Source organism: Electrophorus electricus, chromosome 9 (assembly GCF_041902795.1).
Source record: "Electrophorus electricus isolate QZ-2024a chromosome 9, ASM4190279v1, whole genome shotgun sequence".
Classification (NCBI taxonomy): domain Eukaryota; kingdom Metazoa; phylum Chordata; class Actinopteri; order Gymnotiformes; family Gymnotidae; genus Electrophorus; species Electrophorus electricus.
In genome coordinates, this window is record NC_137505.1 from 20,212,563 (window position 1) to 20,235,775 (window position 23,213).

General features: G+C 38.8%; 1 protein-coding gene across 5 annotated transcripts in view; it reads left to right on the forward strand.

Moving 5' to 3' along the window:
- lrp1bb (low density lipoprotein receptor-related protein 1Bb) overlaps positions 1-23,213 on the forward strand; it is a 218,232-nt gene that overhangs the window by 181,402 nt on the left and 13,617 nt on the right. For 4 of the 5 annotated variants that reach the window (XM_027032840.3, XM_081720521.1, XM_081720522.1 and 1 more), the window contains 18 exons: positions 44-192; positions 308-401; positions 970-1,086; positions 1,425-1,544; positions 2,243-2,362; positions 5,384-5,500; positions 6,507-6,613; positions 13,132-13,264; positions 13,726-13,832; positions 14,215-14,347; positions 14,667-14,789; positions 15,121-15,243; positions 15,540-15,680; positions 15,983-16,117; positions 16,562-16,681; positions 17,835-18,076; positions 19,456-19,679; positions 19,926-20,032. In XM_027032840.3, coding sequence (XP_026888641.3) covers positions 44-192; positions 308-401; positions 970-1,086; positions 1,425-1,544; positions 2,243-2,362; positions 5,384-5,500; positions 6,507-6,613; positions 13,132-13,264; positions 13,726-13,832; positions 14,215-14,347; positions 14,667-14,789; positions 15,121-15,243; positions 15,540-15,680; positions 15,983-16,117; positions 16,562-16,681; positions 17,835-18,076; positions 19,456-19,679; positions 19,926-20,032 — 2,412 coding nt within the window. Of the gene's footprint in view, positions 1-43; positions 193-307; positions 402-969; positions 1,087-1,424; positions 1,545-2,242; positions 2,363-5,383; positions 5,501-6,506; positions 6,614-13,131; positions 13,265-13,725; positions 13,833-14,214; positions 14,348-14,666; positions 14,790-15,120; positions 15,244-15,539; positions 15,681-15,982; positions 16,118-16,561; positions 16,682-17,834; positions 18,077-19,455; positions 19,680-19,925; positions 20,033-23,213 lie in introns of those variants that run through there. The other variant, XR_014125233.1, reaches the window with a different exon arrangement.

A 23,213-nucleotide genomic window follows, 5' to 3' on the forward strand; every position in this document is an offset into this window, starting at 1 on the left:
CGTTTTTCCCTTTCAATACAATTTTTAAAAATGATTCCTCCAGTACCCAAACACCAGTGTCAGGTGGCTAATGGAGGTTGCAGTCACCTGTGCCTTTTGTCCCCTGGTGGAGGTCATAAGTGTGCCTGTCCCACTAACTTTTACCTGGCTGCCGATAACAAGACCTGCCTTTCCAACTGCACAGCCAGCCAGGTCAGGAAGCTCTGGCTCATCCGATCAGCCACATTTGCAGTGAACTGCTTTCGATCATTAATTTAACATGATCCCATTGGCTAACTGTGTGCATGTGGTCGGGTTTGTGCTGCAGTTCCGCTGTGGCACGGACGAGTGTATACCGTTCTGGTGGAAGTGCGACACAGTGGACGACTGTGGGGATGGTTCTGATGAGCCTTCAGATTGTCGTGAGTGGGTGACCCATAGCATTACACAGCCTTGCCATATGGACCACACAGATCATTAGCACTAATTGTCAGTAATGGTTATTCTAGCCTCCAAACACTTTTACCCCCCTTGGAGAATGCTATTATACAACATTTGCTGCCTTGACACAAATTGAAATTAACTGCACCTCATCCGAGATCTTTATTACTGTGATATGTTACAGTCTTTTATAGTGTTGAGGAAAATAAATGTTTCATGGTTCTAAATGTATTTCTTTTTACTGACTTGATTTAAAAGCCTGATGATGAAGGGCTGCATGTTACATACATTGCATCTGGATGGTACAACAAAAGATGACTGTCAGTTGCTGATTAATAAACAAAGCTGCTGCTGCTACTCTTAAGAGGGGCGGTAGCATTAAATCTGAGAGCAGTATTTAGGGAAATAATTTATTCATGACTGAATGATTAATTCCAGGTGACCTTGCTACCCTGCCTTTTAAAAAACACACCAATGCCCAAATCACTGGATATCCCTGTGACATTCCTGTTAATCATCTTTTTTTTTTTTTTTTTTTTTCTTTCTCAGCGGAATTCAAATGTCAGCCTGGGCGCTTCCAGTGCGGCACAGGCTTGTGTGCGCTGCCTCCTTTCATCTGTGATGGAGAGAATGACTGTGGGGACAACTCAGATGAGGCCAACTGCGGTGAGCGGAGCAGTGTGTCTTCCACCTTCACGACTGCAGAGGCATCAGAAAGATTACACGTGGATGTGTTACAGCAGTATTTAATATGCTTTGGAACAGACTTCAACCCTAACAGTGAATAAAGTTGTTTAGTATTTTTCATCATCAGTATTTCCAGGCAGGCGATATACAGTATCAGTACCAGGATCTTGGCTCCCTTATTTAACCTTTGAAGGTTTCTGATTTATGTAATAGAGCTCCTTTTTTTCCCCAGGAACATCCTATGAGTCTTAGGGCTGCAGTTCTCATAGTGAAACCTGATTCTCTCAGCACTTGTGAAAATCCATGTCTCTTTGCAGATACATATATCTGTCTGTCGGGCCAGTTCAAGTGCACCAGGAAACAGAAGTGCATCCCATTAAACCTGCGTTGCAATGGACAGGATGACTGTGGGGATGGAGAGGACGAAACCGACTGTCGTAAGCCCCCAGCCCTTGTTTTTCCTTCCACTCCTAAACACGCACAATCATTGACCACAGTTTTAAGTTGAGAGGTGCTATGACAGGATGAGACAGGCTGTCCCAATTTCACTATTCCCCCAGGAATATTAATGATCCAGACTGACAGAACTCAAAGTAGCTTTTATCCCACTGAATGAGTCTCAGTTGGGCAGGAGCTAGCAGCATAGCCAAGCACTGATTAGGTATTCAGGGGCTTGAGTGGTGGACACCAAAGGCCTTTCCTGCCAGAGGTAGAATTAGATGTCACTGAAGAATAAAGTGGCTGATTGTGGGTTGGTGTATTTCACTCTCCAGATGTATCCCTCACTCTTAGCATATTAAAGCTTTTACTAATATTTCCCTGTCAAGCCCTACAGCCTGACAATGATAATTGTAATAGGACTTATCAAGATTCCCTTTGCCTCCTGTGTTTATTCCATTATAATTGGGTATTAATGTGACTGTTACACATGTAAGTGGTTTGTTGATGTTTATTGATGAGTTATGCTCCAAACTTTCCCTGTCCTACATAAAAATGAGGGGCTGTCTCTTTCAAACATTATTTATTGCATCACATTTTTACACATTAACTCGTGATGTGTATTATTATACTTATCGGTTCCTGCTACTGTTTGTATGTGAACCTATTCTGTTCTCTTCTTCTGAACCAATGCCAGCTGAGAGCACGTGCTCGCCAGACCAGTTCCAGTGCAAAGCCACGATGCACTGCATCTCCAAGCTGTGGGTGTGTGACGAGGACCCAGACTGCGCCGACGGTTCGGATGAGGCCAACTGTGGTGAGTGAGCCTGTATTATTCACAACCCGGAACCTCATTTGACCTCACAAGGCCGCCGGGAGATTCTGATTGGGACTAATGTGAATTCTGCATGCCTGCACGGTCTGTGCACTCACTGATGGAGCGCGGCCAGCTTTAATCAAGAGCCACTCGAGGCTTTTATTAGCTGTGGGCTTGTAACAATTCTCCAGGGCCTGTGTCGTTGCCTAAATCGTCTGATTTAGTTGGACAGTAGCTTTACAGATTACATTCTTCCGTTGCTGTGCATTCTGTTCACCGAAAATGCTGAGTCACTAACAGTGCCACTTCTCTGAGGTAGTGGTTCTTGTTAAAAAAAAAAAAAAAAAGCTGCAGCAGAGAACACCTTGCAGTCTCACTACATCTGTGTTGTGTGAACCATAAAGGAATCGCATCTCTGTTCAGATGTAGGCTCAGAATTTTAGGGAACCACTGTTTCTAGGCCAGCTGTTTGTGCTGCATCAGTAGTTGATGCACAACAGAGATAATAAAAGGTCTGGGGTTTCTTCAATCATGATGAAAAACTGCTGAGAAGAAACTAATCTGGAGGTAGGCATGTATTGACCAAAGATAATCATAAAGAGAAGAACTGTATAATCTGAGAGGTTTTACCGTAAGATGAAAACTACCAAAAAGACTCAAGAATGGAAAGGGCAGGTTACAGTTTGATAAAGACTTCATATTTGGGGCAAAGGGAAATATAAAGATTAACCTACTTTGAAACTAAATGCACAGAGCTTGTGCATAATATAGTTGTGGAACTACAACAACTCAAACATGGTGCTTAGGATGCAGGTGGTACATGAAATGTCTAAGTGCTCAGTTCCATCCAAATGCTTCAAAACAAGCAGAAAGTGGAAATGTCTGCACAGCACACCTGACAGAACATCATTAATCACAAAAGGTTACAACCAAATATTTAACAAAGCAAGCCTTTTTTGAGATTGGCAATTTGTCTAGTTACTTATGGTGCCCTAAAATAAGAAGACTAAGTGAAGACAGCACTGGGATTCATACAGGATCATATATTACTCAGTAATATTACTCACACAGGATGATGTAAATTTCCTCGAAAGCTGACATTATGCACTTGAATTGTATAATTGTTTAATTTACAGTTTAGTTTATTTATTTTTTGCTTTGTATTAACACATTATTTTTCAAATGCAAATAAACATTTACTGCCCACATAAATATCTTATGTATTGGGTATATACTCAGTTACACACACACGCACACACACACACACGCGCGTGTGTGTGTGTGTGTGTGTGTGTGTGTGTGTGTGTGTGTATGTGTGTGTGTGTGTAAAAATTTAGGCTATACAGTATTATATTTAGCTGCAAATATCATCCATCAGTAATTCACAAAATAAACAAATGAAATGCAGTGGAGGTAAATGTGAAGCTGTGTAATCTAAAAATGTACTAATCCTAAGGGCACATCAAGAATGCATCTTTTTAAGTTTTTTATTTTTCAGCTTTCAGTACATTCCTACAGAACAGACACTTTCCATGTTGCGTTATGCTATGATCTATCCTCGCTTTGCTACAAATATTCCCCATCAGTCTGTTTAAAGCTTCTCAACTTTAAATTTATAAAGCCCATCGGTTTTGGGTTTTCTGTGTAGCCAAAAATGCAATCCACAAAAGCTTGAAAAGCTTTTAAAAGAAACTTTGCTTTTTTCCAAATTTATTTCTCAGTCTATTCAGTGTTTTCCTTTTTGTATAGTTGAAGTGAAAAAAATCCCTAAGGTTCCCTAAAAAAACCTACTATAAATGGTTTTTCTTATAGCATGTACAAACATGCTCATTATAAAGTATATAATACACCTGTATTGTTCTGCTTTTGACTGGCTAACTAGGTTAGTAACTAGGTCATTTTGCAATACAAATGGTTTGTCTACTGGCTTGATTCAAAGCTTGTGTACTCTCTATGTCTGATCATAAGTGAGTTTTGTGGATTCATTATGGATATCAGCAACACAATGTGTGCCAAAACACACATCCTGCTCGTGAATTGCAAAGATAAGGCAGTGAGCAGGAAACTCTGCACCTGGTGTATCAGTATCTCTCTGGCTTAATGGTTTTCTCTCTTTTGACACTTTAACTAGAAAAACCTACCTGTAATTGTAGATTTTTATATCAGTTAGTGAACTTGTTGGGCTCCATAGTTTTACAATGGCATTGAAATAATTCAGTTATTAGTAAGACTGAAATTATTAGAAGGAAATTTATGGATTTAAAACACTGCTTGCAGTGTCAGCAGTTTGGAATTCTGCTGAAGTTAATAATAGTATGACAAATTCCTCCTTCCAACATCTGAAAGCTGGTGCTTTTAATTAGAAGTTGTTTCATTGTAACTCACTGCTTTTGCTTTGATGGACTGTTATTTTGTTTTCTTTTGAGTTTTTCAGGAGCTTCCTTTCACCTTTCTGTGCCACTGAAACCCATTAAGCAGCATTTAAATAGCATAATCTGCCAAAAACTTTATTTTCTCCCAGTAATGACAGAGACGGTAAGAGATTTGATCCTGTGGAATAAAAGCAATTTTTGGTTGCCACAGGTGGCATTTAGACCTTTACAACTACAGTGTGCCTACCATGCTGCTAATCCTTTTTGCCTTGCTGTATCAAAAATTGATCTTGACTCTAGCTCATGCACTCTGGAAAAAAAAAGTATTGCATAACACAAGCATAAGAAGTAAACAGAAGATATCATTTCTGGAGACAACTGAGTTCAGGTAACAGTTTTTGATAGCAAGTTCCAAGTTTTGTAGCTAACAGGGGGTGGGGGACTACACGGTGTCAATATACTCAGGTATTTCATGTTCCACTGGATTAGCCTCATGGGTGTGGGCCTGTTTTGAACTTGGTGTCAAACATGCAGAGGAACACCCTGAGGAAACGACGACTATGCTATGAAAGGCCGTGTTGGTACATTAATATTCATGCACTTCTGAAGCCCTTTTCGTCTGTGTGTTTGTTTGCGGCTGATGCAAAAGATGAAAAGACCTGCGGACCTCATGAATTTCGGTGTGCGAACAACAACTGCATCCCAGACCACTGGAGATGTGACAGCCAGAATGACTGTGGAGACAACTCAGATGAAGAGAACTGCAGTGAGTCGTCTTACTCTTTGTTCACATTACAGCTGTTAGGAGGCTGCTGTTTGCATGTACTTTGTTTTATCTGGAACATTGTGCAGGTTCCTTTGAAGCTGATTTAAAATAATTTATTACGTTTTTATTTTGCATCTCTGTTTGTTTACCTTGGTGCATAGTTAATTTCAGCCAAAGTTTTTGCAATCAAAGATGAAGGATCCTTTAGAGCTTTTCATCAGCCCATGTGCTTTCACATGCTTACATACCCTTTGAGGACTCAGAGATGATTGGAATCAAATAAGTGATGTGCACAAAGGAGATATTTGCATTACAATGAGGAGAAATGTTGAATGTATCCCCTGGGGATAAATAAAGAATCAATCAATCAATCAATCAATCAGTCAGTTAATGGGTTTAAATCCATCCCTACATGGTCGGAATTTGCATTTCATTGTTGTATTACCTCAGAGGGTTTGTCCATTCTTGCAGTGTCTTTACTATCAGCGCAGTCAGTTAGTGCTCACACTAAATACTAATCATGTACAATATAATAAATGCTATACTACACTAATCAGCTGAGCAGTTTTTAATGACCTGTCAGCTACTGATATCTGATAGCACATGCTCATTGTTTGGCAGAATTAGAACCTGAATGTACTCTGACACTTTAAGAAGTCTTCATAGTTAATTAGCCTGCAGTAGCTCATCTCAAAACTCACAATGAAGATGGAAACAGATGGTACCATGACACTTTATATCAAAAAACGATGGCTGCTTGCTTTTTCCCTGTTATTCTCTCTCCCCTTTCTTTCACTTATGGCCTTTTCTAGAACTCAGAACTCGGAGCTGTTCATAGGTTTATGTCTGAACTATTTTAGCTACACTATTATAAGCTGTCCTATTGTGAACTGTTTCAGATATCTGACTGTGAACTGTCCTATTGTGAATCGTTTCAGCTGTCCTATTGTGAACTGTCCCATTGTGCACTGTTTCAGCCGTGCCATTATGCCCTTTTCCCATTCAGAGCCAGTGACCTGTAATCATAAAGACTTTGCCTGTACCAATGGGGACTGCATCTCTGCACGCTTTCGCTGTGATGGCGACTACGACTGCATCGACAACTCAGATGAGGTCAGTGATCAAGTGGAAGGAGTGGAAATCACACTTTTACAGCCAACCCTTTTCTTACCCATTACTGTAGAAGTAGGAATGCCCTGCTTCTTTGGAAGCCCTGGAAAAGTGCAAAGTACTTCTAAAGTTCTAGGAAGTGAAACAAGTTTATGTAAGAAAGGTAGCAGGTTTATGTTAGAAAAGGTAAAAGGTAACATTCATTCCAAGGGATTCTACAGATGAGGGAGTGTAGATCCGGGATTGGATTCATGAACGTTTTCATAAAAACATACAAAGAATCTTAAGATAAACAAAATGAAGTTCATAAGAATGTTAAATGCAGTTCTCAAAAAAACAAAACAAAAAAAAAAACAGTCATATGAAAATCTTAAGTTTCTTATATAGACAATGCTATCTAAAAATTGTCACCTAACCTATTTTCCAGCTTATCATAAGCAGTATGAAATACATTTTGAACTTTTATTAACTGTTATTTCCAAAAATCAAATTTAGAATTTAATCTGTTTAGAACAGATGATGAAAACCACCAAACCTGGTATTCAAAAAAAACAAACGGTACTTAGAATGATGATGGAGGAATAGGCAACAGGAAAAAATATACTCTCTGGAAAGTAATTAAGTAATGTAATGAGAGTCATGTGGACCTTAATTTGAGTAAGTAAACGATTTAAATTGATAAAATTAGAGCGTACCTTGTCAATGCTTACAGTCTAAGAAAAGTGTGACGCTATCGCATGGTTAAGAGTTTGTTGTTGTTGTTGTTTTTTTCACAAAAATAAAGAATGTAGCCAGCACAGTACCAAAAAAAGGATCGTGAGAGTCCAACAGAGGTTTTGATCAGTTTTATTCCATTAGTATGCACATCATACCATACTAATGGAATAAAACTGATCAAAACCTCTGTTGGACTCTCACGATCCTTTTTTGGCACTGTGCTGGCTACATACTTATTTTAGTGGACATTCTACTATTTACTTCACGTACCTACAGCATATGTTGTCAGTTTGTTATCTTGGATGGAGCTACACAACTTTTCTAATTGAGAAAATGTTTTTTCAAGAATACCACTTGTTCTTAGAATTGATTTTTTGGGATTCTTATGAGGAATACATTTTTTAAACATTTTTCCTAAATATGAAAGTAAGAAGTAAAATAATGTTTAAGAAAATTTGCTTTCTTAAGGCACTTTTGTGAATCTGGTCCAAGTTCTTTTTCTTTGACTTTTTTCAGCAACTTCATTGCTGCCATAGCAACATTTGGCAATGCAAGCAGATGTCTCGTTAATGCAATGTCCATTACCAGTAAAATACCTTACCACTGGAAATGACAAATCATTCATCCTCGCAGTAAAATATTTCCATGACCCACTATAATCTTGGTGGTAAAATGTCAATACAAAAGTCAAAATCCTTTATGTTTTAACCTGGACTGTTGAGCAGAACTACACAACTCAAACATTAGCAACATGTGAATTAACTACAGGTGCTACATTTCCCATAATGATGCAGCATCTTACCAAACACTTGAGTGGTTTACCATTTCAGTCGCAGTTTCTTTCAGAGCTAGCAGTAGAAATGACCTACGCTGATATTTAAAAGTCAGCCATGCAGTACACAAGGTATTGAGAATGCATATATTTGAAGGCTGGCCACTTAAAAATGTAGCCTAACAAAAACACACATTAGACTGCTAAAACAAAGGCATTCGCTACGTAAGTTAGGCATTTGTTATATTAGCAAAAGGTGGCATTGATAACTAGTTAATATGCTTGTAAAATGAAATATATAACCAGTAAAATTCTCCTTTTGCAAACTTATATTGTCTAGTTAACATGCACTAATGTAGCAAAAAACAAAATCACATAATTCTCACGTAGTTGTAGTTTCACATGAACATATGTAAGAATTGTATTAAAATCAAATGTAAATTGTTACACAAAAATGTCTTTTTCATGAAAGAAGTGAAAAAGTAGTCAGAAAATGAGCAGGGAACAGGATTGACGAGAAGAACACAGAGAAACTGAGAGCAGATGCTGAACAGGGGGAAGGAATGCGCCTTCTTTTGAAAAAGCATAATTATGTCCTTTTGACTGACTGCCAAGACAAAGGGGTTGGTCTGTGCTCCCTTTAATTCTATGTGTTTTCCAGTCCAACAGGTAGTGTACAATCACCACTGGTCTATGTTGTGAGCACTGTAGGAGTAGGTTTACCTTTTTGTGGTTATTTCGAATTGCATCTACTCTTGACAAAGACTGAGATATATGTATAGTCCGTTTGACTACTTTCCTTTAAGCAGACAGCAAGATGTAGTTAACTATAGCTAGTTACCATCACTGTTAGCTTCATTGTCTACTAACTCTCCATAGTTATCAGTGGATTTGCTGTCCCCCACCCCTACACCATTTTCCATCATGGATGCCCTTTTATTCGAATACAAATACAAATAACTTTGCTGCCTCAACAAATACAGATGCAAATACAAATACAGGGATCTCTGCACATCCCTAATATGAATATGAATCAGGATGAACCTCAGTGACAGGTTTTTGTTTGTGCATGTGTGTGTGCATGTGTGTGTGCGTGTGTGTGTGCATGTGTGTGTGTGTGTGTGTGTGTGTGTGTGTGTGTATGTGTATGTGTGTGTGTACCTCTCTTTCCATCAGCAAATATCAAATATTCAATGCTAGCTAACATGGTTGTTTGAAAAGTCCTGTATGTAAGAGGTTTGAATTGAAGTTCCCAGGGTAAATTGTTGTTGAAAGAGGCTTCACCCCATAGGGTTAAATGAATCAATTATGGCTACATTACCCAAAACAAATACAGCACAAGGCTCTAAGACTGGCACACTAACAGCACTGGCACTCCAAATGGTCTAAAAGGGGTTTAAAATGTGTCTATTGTGACGTGCGGAGGCAAAGCAGGATGCGGGGACGAGCCATGTCTAACACAACGAACATTTATTTAGTACAGATACGACAATGTGGTTAGCGAACTAACATGGTTCAAACATCGACAACACCTATACTCAGACACAAGACTTATATACATGCGGACTGACGACACACAATAAGGAGCAGGTGTGAAACACAGGGAGGGCATGGCCATACAGACACAAACACACGCACACACGCACACACACACACACTCACACAAGGAGACGTTTCGGGGAGGGGCTGTACCGTGACATCTATAAAGATTGTAAAACTTAAAAAACCGCAGCCATCATGAACAAAACAAACCAAAAATGTAAAATGAACAATACTGTGCTGAAGTGAAGTGTAATCAGACTATAATCGAGAGCATTATACAGGATGCACTGCAATCAATGTGAGCATTAGAGTTCCTCTCTGTACTGGACATATTAAGATTACTTTGCTTAGAGTAGTAGCTGGCAATTCAGATATATGGTCTTGATCTGCTCACTTTCTCACCTGCTTGCTCTTTTTCTGGCATTCTCGATCTGCCTGTTTTTGGCTCACTCCCATTTTGCTCGTTGTCAGTCCCGCCTCCTCCTTTCCAGTGCAAACAGACATGTTTACAAGAAAGCATTTTATTTATTTATTTTGAAGAGCTATGAAGCAAATACTTTTTTATCCATGGTATACTCTCTGGATGTATACCAGTCAACCATTCAGCTATAATAGATACTTGTATCTTGTACAAAGTGGGTGTGGTGGAAATAAGGGAATGTTCACATGACTACTGTGTTCTTTCCCTCTTCACATTGGCTGGTTCAGCCTACTGTTTCCTGCATTAGTTTTATGAAGTCTTTATTAGATGAACTGCTCACCTGCTTGGCCTGCTATATAACGTTAAAACAAATTATGTTGACTAACACTGATGTTGACCAACATTGATAAGTTGCAGTCATCTAGGGGATTGTATTAGCTACCCAGCTTCTATGTGCAATGACATGCAATGACACCACCAAATCACCACATAATTAGTCAACACTTTCTGTCTAATTTTAAGAAGTATTTATCTAGAAGTTTGTCCGGCCTCTGTACAAATGTGCTCGGAGGAGTTTTCTTCTCTGTGGTTCAAAATAAAGGTTCTTGAATGCTTCACGTCAGAATATAAGGTAAGAATCTTAGGCAAAATGAAGGGGATAAGTTTGGAATGTTCCTGATTGTTTACCATTGCGCTACCTCTTTTGTCAGCCAACAAAACAGCTCAGGCTGATCAAGGACAGATCATAAGATATGAAGGCTTTAAGTAGATTTGAAAAATAATGTCTTACCGTTCTCTTTGTAAGTGAGATGAAAGGTGGGGGGGCTGAAGCCCCTCCCTCAGATTTTGTCTAGAATTGCTTGTTATTTGCAGTGTTAGACAAACAAAATCTAAATTTTATATAATCTAAATATTATAATAAATGATAAAGGATGTTGTGGATTGTGGATTGTGTTGTTGCCCTAGAAGCAGTATGTCAATTGCTTGCCCACTTGACATGTTGCCAGCCCAAGCTGACAGCAGTAAGCTTTGCTTAAATGAGCATTGATTTGTGTTTAAAGTGCCTCCTCTTTTTTGGTGTACTGTATGCCTAGTTTTCCACTTGACTTTAATGTGCATATGCATTTAAAAAAAAAAAAAAAAAAAGGAAATGCCCTTTGCAATTGATGACTTGCAGGATATAAGAAACAAGATACTGGTGACATCCAGGATGTGCTGTGCTAGTCCGCCCCTTTCACCCAAAGCTGCTACGCCTTTATCACTTGCCACTGTCATAGATGACTTCTAATTTCTTAACCTGACCTGATGAGTCTCATATCCATGGCTAAGTACTGCTGCGTATTTCACAGATGATGTGATCCACTCAGTTAACATCCTTTTGGTTAACATCTTATTGAATCCACTAGGACTGGAATATTAGATGAGCTTTATCGCTGCCCAGTTTAATGAAACTGCTCGACAGGAAGAACAGAGCTCTAGACCATCTGTACACAAGCGTTTATTTCACCTTCTCGCCAAATACAAGCCCGTTGTTTAGAGGCATTAGGTCCCATGAGGACAATGTCTGAGTGATTACCTGTAGCTAGAGAGGAGCTGTTGAACTGGAAGGTGAAGAAATGTCTTCTGTGCTGATAGTAATGATGATATCGATGAAGTTGCTTAAATCCTAAAAGATTACATTGTTTGTATCACTCCATCTCTGCATGGTGAATCTATCCATTGCTCACACAACAAGCCTTGGGTTGCAAAGAATAGCTAGGATGCACGGAGCACAAAAAAGGCTTTTGAGCTTAAACTGGATTCAGGTTGTCCAATAACCAGTGCCCATCGAATAGTAGCACAACCTCAGCTAACAATATGTACTTATTTTTTTAAATGATTTGACAGGCCAGACACCATCTGGTGAGATCACATGTCATGGAAACTTGGAAATTACATTAAATCCAGTTTGTCCTACAGGTACTGTTAGATACCTCACATGCTGTAAATATAGACGAAGCCATATGTGCAGTATAAAGCTTATTACGCTCAGTCAAGATGTGGTTAGGATACTGGTTGATTTTTCATTTCATTTGACACCATACAGCCTGGGTACTTGGTTGAGAAAAAGAAAAGAAAAGCAGCTCAACATACCAATTATGACCTGGAGGTTGGGCTGCATCCTGGCAGGCCTGTTGTCAGACTCCCCAGTGAGCCAGAGGAGTTGCTGGGCTGTGCAATGCTCTTCCACTTCTCGTGCACTCCTCCACACTTCAGGCTCCTGGCACAAAACTGCATCCTCCCTCCACGCAACTGGAGAGGAATTATTTACAACTCTGTCAACAAGAGGAAGACGATGGTGAGATATGGAGAGAGTGTGAAAGAGTGTATGTTCGGAACTTCAGTTACTATTGGTGGAGAGATTGTGCAGTGCCACGGATTCCTGTAGGGTTTGTGTTGATGAAAGCAAATGAAATAAAGGTGTGGGTGAAATATATGTTCTTGGTGTGTGATGAAATAAATAAATATTTTGAGTTTTCATGGGAATCTCTGGAGCTTTTTTAGCCAAACTACTTTTGCCACAAGTACAGGACAGTTCTGTTCACCCCAGATACTGGTGTTGGTGACTGTTCAGATGTAGAATGTTTAAACTTTTTATAAACACTGCAAGTATCAATACTGTATACATATACTTTTCTACTGTCAGGTTTTTATAATTTACTGAATGCATATGTATAGTTTGCTTAATATATTTATTAATGTGTAATTATTTAATTGTATGTATATGTATATACATACAAAATGTATTGTTCTTTTTATTTAATTTTATTATATTAATTATTTTTAATCAGAAACAATAAAGAGATCGTGATCTCAGGTTGTAATAGAAAATAGGATCATCACAAGTTAATTCACTTGGAAACGTGATGCTCAGCATAACATTCAACAGTATATCCTTCTTCTGCAAGGCAGAATTTACACCTCTGATGTGGCTGCACTAAGTTCTGCAGCTGTGTTTTGTAACTGGGCTTTGCCCTCACTAACATCTGACAGTGAGTGTCAACCCCCATGTGCTCTGTGCTTTTCCAGAAGGACTGCGAGGTGCGCTGTACAGAGGACCAGTTTCAATGCCACAACAACCTCTGCATCTCAGCCAAGTGGTTGTGTGATGGTCAGGAAGACTGCAAGACTGGGGAGGATGAGGTGAACTGCCTTGGAACAGGTAGGTCTCTGTGATTTTTAAGTGCCCATGTGAGCTTCTCATCGCAGATGTCTGACCTTTGGAACCTGTATATCGGACAAGCTCTGCTCATGCTCTGGCAGTGCTTTCTGGCCTTGACGTTTGAATGTGACATTTTCATTGCTGGCAGGTTTCAGTAATCTGGAGCAGATGGCATATTCTTAATAGGTTTTATATTCAAGGCTTAATATTAAAGAATCATTTAAGATGTGTGGTACTAGGAGTATTCTATTAGATTCAGAAATCTTCAGACATGTTTTAACATTGCAGTGTTTTTACAAATCAGTTATTCCTCTCTTTTTATTTTGATTTGGCCTAAAATGGGAGGGAACGTCCACAGTAGACTTTGTCTCCTGTGTGTAATCTCTTTTGTAGCCGTCAAGCTAAAGTCAGCTCTGTTTGTGTACTTTGTTGTGTGTGTATGTTGTTTCTCTATCTTTTAGTGCTCCCATCCTGTGCTCTAAACGAGTATGTGTGTGCCGGTGGGGGGTGTGTGTCGGCTAGCCTGCGGTGTGACGGACATGACAACTGTCTGGATAGCTCTGATGAGGTATGTCCTCCTGCACGGGCCTTAGCACCAAAGTGTGTGACAAACACAGAGTTTCAATTTATAACTGGCACAATATACAAATGTGAAAATGGATATTTGAAGAATAAGCTGGAAAACAGCGATATGTAGACAGCATAAACAAAACAAAAAAAGTGTCCCTAGATGGTAAAGTATCATATATTCAACAGAAAGGAAGCAGAAAATGTAAATTACATTACGTGCTCACACTTTTAAAATCATTTAGATCATACGGTGTGTGCAGCTCACCGTTTCCATGGAAACACTGCTCCGTTTCCCCTGCCTTCTCCACAGTAAGGTGAACTCCACCCACGGAGGGTGTCTGTCTGATTATGTGAGTCTCTCTCTTCTGGGCTCTTGCCAGATGGACTGTGTGAAAGAATGCCGAGAGGATGAGTTCCTTTGCAGGAACCATGCCCACTGCATCGCGAAACGATGGCGCTGCGATTACGTGTTCGACTGCGTCGACCACAGTGATGAGGAGAACTGTGACCATGGTACAGAGAAATATGCATTGTTGCCGTTGATATTTATTAAAGCTGTGACCTTGAGAATAAGAGTCCTGAACTAGTATGTCTCGTATAATATGTGTAAAGGAAGTTTCTGATTTCAGATATTAAAACAATTATATTACCGTTTAAAACTGTTTGTTTGACTGAGATTTTGATTTCAAGACTTCCCAAAGTCCTCATTCTTTGAAGTACCTCCCAAAGTACTATTCATTGCATATCAGCAATGGTTTCATGTTTAATCTCATATGTAATGAATACTTTATTGCATTGTACTGTAACATACAATTCAAACTCTTCACTGCAGGAGCATTCTTCTGTCGTCCCGATGAGTTCATGTGCAACAATACCCTGTGTAAGTTGCACTCCTGGGTCTGTGATGGTGAGGATGACTGTGGTGACAACTCTGATGAAGATGCCGAGATGTGCGGTAAGATAGTAACTGTAACCTTAATTTAGCAAGCCACTATGTTCTGTGAACAATTTAATTCCATCCAAAAAACTTTATTTAATCTAAGTTCTTGATTAGAATGTGTGTCCATTGACTGGATATTGAAAATTAGTCTCCATAAGGTTAGAATGCTTTCAGTTACTTCAACTTAATGGAAAACTATACCACCCAGTTCCAAATCTGTGTGAATTGAAGGATTGTAATACATTTTTGATTTAACTTTGTGTGCATTGTGTCAGTGTTATTTGTATAGGACTATACAAGGTTGATAGTGGTAAAACAAGTGACTATTATCCACTTCTTTCTTCAGCTAAGCTAGCTTGCCCCCCTACAAGGCCACATCACTGTAGAAATGATAAAGTATGTCTGCGGCTTGATCAAATCTGTAACAACGTGAATGACTGTGGCGACAACTCTGATGAAGAGGAATGCGGTGAGCAAATAAAATTCCAGTAAAAACACTACAGTTTTGAACTGCGAAGGTGGTACCAATGTGTGTGAAGATTGCTTTGAAATTTAGTCACTTTGCGTGTAAATTATTTCAATCTAGCAAGTTATTTTTGATTGGGTTTTTTTTGTTTGTTTGTTTTCTTTTGTTTTGTTTTTGGTGTCATGTTAATTATTTGCTTGTTGCGAGAAAATGTATGCTTTAGACTTAAAAGAAAGGACTTTTGCTCCTCTTCTACTTTGAAACTAAATTGTAAAAATTGTAACTCTGCCCCAAACCAGAGGCTATTTCGGCCAGGCCCAAGCCCTGTGGAAAGACTGAGTTTACGTGCAAGAACAGGCACTGCATACCTGCTCCACTGCAGTGTGACATGTTTGACGACTGCGGAGACGGAGGGTCAGATGAACAGGACTGCAAAGCCCGTGAGCATCTCCGTACTGCCTCAGTGATGTGTTCATTTGATTTGATTGGAAAATAGGGTTCAGTGGAGATCATCAAAGGTGTACCATATGTGAATGGGACAAAGGTCGGTACTGAAGGCATTTATAAAGAATCTGGGGGGGGGGGAGTGTTTTAATATCTTCTAGTCACAATAAATATTTGATTTCCATTTATATTTGTTCTTTGCTGCTCATCAGCAAACATCAAAACAAAAATATCACGTGCTGTCAAGGGATGGTTGCATTTATAAAGTGTGACATTTCAAAGTTCTCTTTCATACCAGCCTCCAATGGAGATATATGTGGACAGAGGACGAATCCATGCGGAGAGGATGCGGTGTGCAATCAGACAAATATCAACGCGATTTGTCATTGCAAATCTGGATTTCAGAGGAATCTCAAGACTAAACAGTGTGAAGGTATTGTTTTTGCTAATGCACTGTGGACATATTAGATATTTGTGGACTAATAGTGTATATTACATTCTAGCTGGCTAGTATACAACAAAAGAATACACCCAGGGAAATATTGTGAATAATTAACTGTAGGTGTGGATCACTGTTTTAACAATATTTTAAATACAGAGGCATGTGTTACCAGAGTCTAATTGAGCCACCTGTGATGCCTGAGTTTGAGAACATTCTCAGCATGAGGGTTGTACTCAGGGAAAAAGCAAGATGATAAAAGAGCACACACACACGATGAAGTGTAGAACCTCAGCTGTGAAGATGGTGTTTCCTTTCTCACAGTATGTGAGGAAATTCGCTGTGGTGGTATCACAAGTCAAAATTTGAATAAAACAGGAGAAAAAGGAGGAAAGAAACTCCACAATAAGGCTGATATCTTGCTTTTGTCTTTTCCAGAAATCAATGAGTGTCTTTATTTTGGCACTTGCTCTCATTATTGCACAAACACTAAAGGATCATACAAATGTACATGTGACAAAAACTATAAGGATGTCAATGGCAATTGTGTAGCTAAAGGTAAGGATCCATGTCTTCCATTGATTTGGAGTTTAGCTCCATTTTTACATATTTATTCTTCTTATATTTCACTGACAAAAGTGCTTTTATCATAAACAAATGGTGGTATCAGACAGACAATTTTTGAATGCATTAATCTAATTTAATATTGCCAAGACATTATTATCTGATAGTCTGCCAAGCATGTGAGGACACTTCAAATTATAACTTAAATGGATAAGTTCAATATTTTTGATAAGTTCTCTTTTCACGATGTCTATGGTATGCTAGTTTTTGTCCAAAACGCTTATTTCGGTGACTACGGGTGTTTTAAGTAATTTACCACAACAATGAGTTTCCTAAAAAGGAATCAAATTACTTAGGCAGGATTCTCCATATGAACAAAGCCCAAGTGTTCATAAATGCAAACTTTATGACCAACTGCACAACTTCTGTTCACAAACGTATTAGAATAGTAATCCTCTTACAGCAGTACTTTTATAGTGCACTATATTGTCCTGTAGTATTAATGTAATTATTTCATGTTTGCACCATGCTATTTCAAGAACTAAACAGGGAACCTTTGCTCTTTTGAAATGGGTATATGTAAGAAATTTCAAAGCTTTGTTCATATGTGTCAACTTGCTCTATTAAAGCTTACAGACCAGATCATTGAAATAAGTGCTTCATACCAACGACAATGTGTAGTAGTGAGAAAGGAAAAAAAAAAAAAAAAAAAAAAAAAAATATATATATATATATATATATATATATATATATATATATATATATATATATATATATATATATATATATATAAAAATAATGAACCTATCCTTTAAGGATATATTTTAAATCGCATTCTAGTTGCATTTATTTAATAGTACATGATGTAGGTTAACACTGTAATGCATCTCACCATTAATCAGTAAAAATGTGTTGTTGGTTTTTTTTTTTCATTTATTGTAGTTTACCATTACATTTGTTAATGCTTTAGCATAGCAGTGTTCATAAAATTACATAGTTAACAGTAGACTGTTTTAGATTGTTCACTTGTGCATTGATGTTGTAGAATAATTACTGTGCCTCTGTAATTGTCAAACTGCTGTCTTAAACCCAAAATGGAATTTAGCCACTTCTTATTTTTTTTGCATATTAATAACTCAACGGGCAGGACCAGAAGATCGAGTGCTCTACATAGCTAATGACACTGAAATCCGAAGTTTTGTGTATCCATTTAACCAGAGCCATGGACACAAAGTACTTGCTCGCATCGAGGAAAATGCCCGCATCGTTGGGATGGATACTCTCTTACACCAACAAAAGTTTATCTGGGCTACCCAGTTTAATCCGGGTGGACTTTTTTACAAAGAAATCCTAGACAGGAGTCAAACTAAAACAAATGTGGGAGTCATAGTAAGTATTGCTAACTGTGGGACGCATGCCATCAAGTGTCCTTGGGAATATTCTGCTGTATAACAAATAACTGATTTTGTACCTTAATATTTTGTGTTCCTTTTATAGAATAGAATATTTGTCAGCATCCACTAGTACAGAGAAATTTGAAATGGCATTTCTTCTCTAGACGTCAGAAACGCAGTAGAGAGTGGAGAAAAAGCAAGCAGCAGTAATACTGTTAAAAGTGATGTACAAGTTACAAAATAAAATTTACTATCTAAATATGCATAACTAAACGTATATATTTGTAAGGGATCGGGTGTATTAAAGACAAATAAATAGGTATATACTGTATTTCTGATTGGTATCTGTGGTAACAGTCTGAGGGTGAAGGTTGGTGTGTGCATGTATGCACGTATCTGTCATAGTCCTTTAGGTGTGTGTGTGCGAGCGTGTGTGTGTGCCACAATCCTTGAGGTATATTTGTACGTGCTTTTAAACTGTGTAGCTCCTCTGTTTCCTTATCTCTACATACAGCGTAATGTCAGTGTTAGCATTAATGGAAGCAATATCTGTTTACATGTTCTTCCAAAAATATCCTCTTCAAATCATTTTCATTCTTGTTCATAACATACAATCAGGGCAGCTCTGAAATGTTTTCTAAAAACATTAAAAACTAAGAATACTGTTGACTCGTCATACTATTTTTAACAGAACATTATAGTTAAATTGTAATACCTTCAATAAATGTCCGTGCTAATATGTATACTCACCACACACTTTAATAAAATACTTACCTTGCACTGACACTGACCAGGCACTTTCTAAGGTATACCTTTCCTATAGATGCATTTTATATGTATAGCTCAATACTATAAACCATATGCTGGTATGCACAATTTGCCAGCTGCCTTCAACTGCATTTATCAATGGTCAGTTTCTTACCACAGGACAACCATTTACCAAGTGTTATTTGGATGGCAGACCATTCTCAACACATTAATGACATTGACATGGTGTTGATGTTGCACTGCTGTGACTTTGTCAGGCACAACAGTGCTTTTTTTTTTAATATGTCACTGATGCGTTGAGTGTCTACCACTAAATGGAAGACTTGGAAGATAGCTAACACAAATTGCACATGGTGAGAGATGGTCTTTAACAGCTCAAATACATGATGTTTCTAATTAGTCAATGCTTCGAAATACGTGAGTGGTGAGTGTATACATCCTGTCGTAAATCTAATTTTCTTATGGGTTAGATAAGACTTCATGATACACACTCATGAATTATGGCTGTAGTTGCTGATTAATTTTTTTATGAATTATACCTATTTAAATTAAGCAGATGGCTTGACTGATGTGTGAAGCCTCATTTTATCTGACTGCCCTTCATAGTGTCCAGACTTCCGCCGGCCTAGAGACGTGACGGCTGACTGGATCACTGGAAATATCTACTGGACAGACCACTCTAGAATGCACTGGTTCAGCTATTACACAGCCCACTGGACCAAGCTGAGATACTCCATTAATGTTGGCCAGCTAAAGGGACCCAACTGCACTCGTCTGATAACTGATATTGCAGGGGAACCATATGCCATTGCCATCAATCCTGTCAAAGGGTGAGCTTCTTAGCACATCTTTCAAAATCTTGCTTTTTTATCTCAAAAGGTGTAGCTTAAAAATTGCAAAGCTTATATTTATACAAATATAATTAAAGAGGTTAGTGGCCAATAACTAACTGGTTTCTGAATAAAGTCAGCTACATAGTTATGAGAAGATATTGCTCTTCTATCAATATATATTCTACAGTCATCAGAAAATAGCTTGTGGTCATCACAAGATTGTCCATATGGCATTTGTTAAAGGATGATGTACTGGTCCGTTATTGGCGACCACTCGCATATTGAGGAGTCGGCAATGGATGGCTCCATGCGTAGAGTGCTACTGGACAAGAATCTCCGAAGACCCACAGGTATTATTCTTTAACACTGAATGTATTAAGCCAAAGTACACAGATGGTTTTTCTGATAAAATATATTCTACTTTTCTGAGTGTTTCCTAAAAGCTTTAATGTGATTTCTTTAGTGAATTTATGAGCAAGCCCAAAGTTCTTTGTTAACACCACCCTAACACTAGAAAGGTAAAAAGCACTGTCTACAAATAATCTCAAACACTTCAAAAATGTGACTCTATGGTCACAATTGTGAGGATATTATAAATTGAAAGTAACTAAAATACAAAATATATTGTAATATAATTTCATTAGTGAGAAAAATACATGTATAGACTACCACGTTACCAAGCCCAAAACAATAGAAATGTCAGCACCGTTCAAAAGAGAAAAAAAATAAAAATTTATTTTGAGAGATGTAGAAATCAATAAAGATGTCCTATTGTATAAAGCTAGCACCAGTTCCTTGAATTCTGTGCGGGAAAAAAGAAAGAAAGCAGGGCTGCCTGTGCACAGAGGTACTCAACCCAGATCAGGCCCTGATGTGCAGAAAAAAATGGAAAGATTTCATCAGTCAAAGGTAAGAGTGGCAGACTTGAAAGGAGAGAAGGCCAAGACTGTGGAAAGGCAGCTGCCACCAGTACCACTCACTCCCAAGTAAAGTGAGTGTTAGCGGTACTTGGTTCATGTGCCTCTGGGGAAGAATTTGGAGGGGCTGATGTCTGTTGCTTTGAGTTTCCATCTGCTTGTCCACTGCCTGCCTCCCATGGAAACCCTTCCTACTGATCCATGTGGGGTGCCTTTCACACCAGCTCCAGGAAAACAGCAGCACATGAGCTTGTGGGAAAGAAATGCTTGAAGATGTAGCAGGCTCGTGACTGGTCAGGGCAAAGACATATGAGAGAGAGAGAGAGAGAGAGAGAGAGAGAGAGAGAGAGAGAGAGAAAGAGAGAGAGAGAGAGAGAGAGAGAGAGAGAGAGAGAGAGAGAGAGAGAGAGAATATGCTTAGCTCAAAAGAGAAGGAGAGGAGCGAGATCAGAGCTATAAGTGGCAGAAAGTATGGTGGTTATGTATGGAGGTGTCATGACCCGATGGCCAGGTCAGCTGCAGGCACATTACACTAGACCCTCCATCTAAGTCCCTATAATACTGCCTGGACCTGATAAGGTATGAGATGTTAACATAAGTGGACATCATAAAAGAAACGCTGTACTGACGTGCTGAGTAACCTAACAAAAAACAGGAAATGTGTTATAATGTTGGGCTGTGACCATTCATTATGTCCAACACACAGGTTTGGGATGGTTGAGATGGTTGTATGGCTTTTTTATAAGAAATGCAGTTCCTTCTGTTCCAAAACATTTGACAGTAAATGTATAATTTGATATCTCAAATAAGATTAAATAGAAAATTATATTTATATCACATCTTCACATGTTGCTGTCGACCATTCGTAAAGGCATTTAGTTATAACACCTTATTTGAGATTAAAAATACATGAAACTGAATGCAGACAGGGAGCCCATTTGTGACACTGGTAACTCCTCTTATCTTTCGCCTACATTTTGCCTCTGTTTATCTTGCATTGGGCATCTAGATTTCAGTGTGATGTTATGTAGCATTGCACAGACAATGATCATAGTGCAACTGCAATTGGGCATAAATCAGATACACCCCAGTGACTTGGAAACTTACTTGGGTTACTTGCTGTGAGATGATACCCACTACAACCCAATAACCAACTGCCATCATATTCACTGTTTCTTGCCTTGTAACACACGGCTGAGTTATAGGCCAAACGAATGCATCATGTATGCACCATAGCCACTTACCTACAGACTCTGTAATTGAGGTCCTGATCCCAGATCACCTGCATGTTTGAAAGCAGAAATGGCCTTGTGTAGCTTGGCTCAAATAGGTTGGCAGTATGAATCCACATGATTGCCATGTTCTGCAGCAACTCATGGGATTTGACCAGTTTGGTTTCCCTGTTTGATGGAAAATTGTATGTTGCGAATGCTGTAAAAGATGTCTACAACCTTGCTCGGGCCATGGGCATTGCCGGTGGTCTGCTGGAATCCTCCTCTTATATCATTTAACAATAATATGTGGAACTGCTCAATTGGATTAAGCACATAACTTTGGTGGATGCTTCTTGCCACATCCACTTCCTCCAAATATAGAGGAGACAGAATTTTAACCCTGGAAAGCGACTTATGGCCTTATCAGTAAGGAGGTCCAGAGGACGTAAATTAGCCTGTACAACAGCAGGCATTCAGTGGTGCTTGGCTGTGAGGGCGAAACACAGCAGATTTAAGTGCAGAACTCCTGTGAACCTCTGCAATGTTTCAGCTTACCTGATCTTATTGACTGCTGTCTAGACTTCCCGTGTGCCTTACAGTACATAATGTGGATAAGGTGAGAATGGTTTGACTTTGTGGACTGTGAATGTTTGTATGTGTTTACATCGCATGAACCATGAGGTAGAACTGCATAGGCTACTGTACAACATTTGCAGCAATAAAATAAAATACGTAGTGCACTGTTGCTTTGACCATTTGATCTTAAGAGCACGACACAAGTACAATGTAAGAAAATATTCTTTTTATGAAGAACTTATTAACTTATTAAGACAACAAAACAGGACATAATGCAACAGCAAGTCCTTAGGGCTTAATAGACATGCACTCAGAGTAGAACCAGTCAATGTGAAGCCAAGACTGGTAGAACCTGTGGGTTTAAATAAGGAGGGTATAACAAGGTGCAGATGTGAGTGATAATCATGAAGTGGATGATTGGGAATGTGGAAGTGGATGAGTGTTGAGATTGGTAAAGGGGCTGGTGGCTGGCGAGTGACTAGTTAGAGGTGTCTGATTGGCTGGGAGATAGGGACTGATTGGGGGGGGGGGGGTGATTGTCTGTGTGTGTGTGTGTGTGTGTGTGTGTGTGTGTGTGTGTGTGTGTTTGGCTGGGTGTGGGCCAAAACAGTAAAACACCCCTTTTAATGAGCATCACAAAAGCACAATTTCAAGCAAATATTTTAAGGGTGCATGGTGATGTCTGTCATCACAAGTAGAGCATAGGCAGTACGGTATGATTAACACTTAATTTAAATAACAACAAAGATAACACACAAGAGATTATGATGGGATTAGTGCAATGATGCTTTTTAGAAAATAAGCCACTACAACCAAATCTTTAG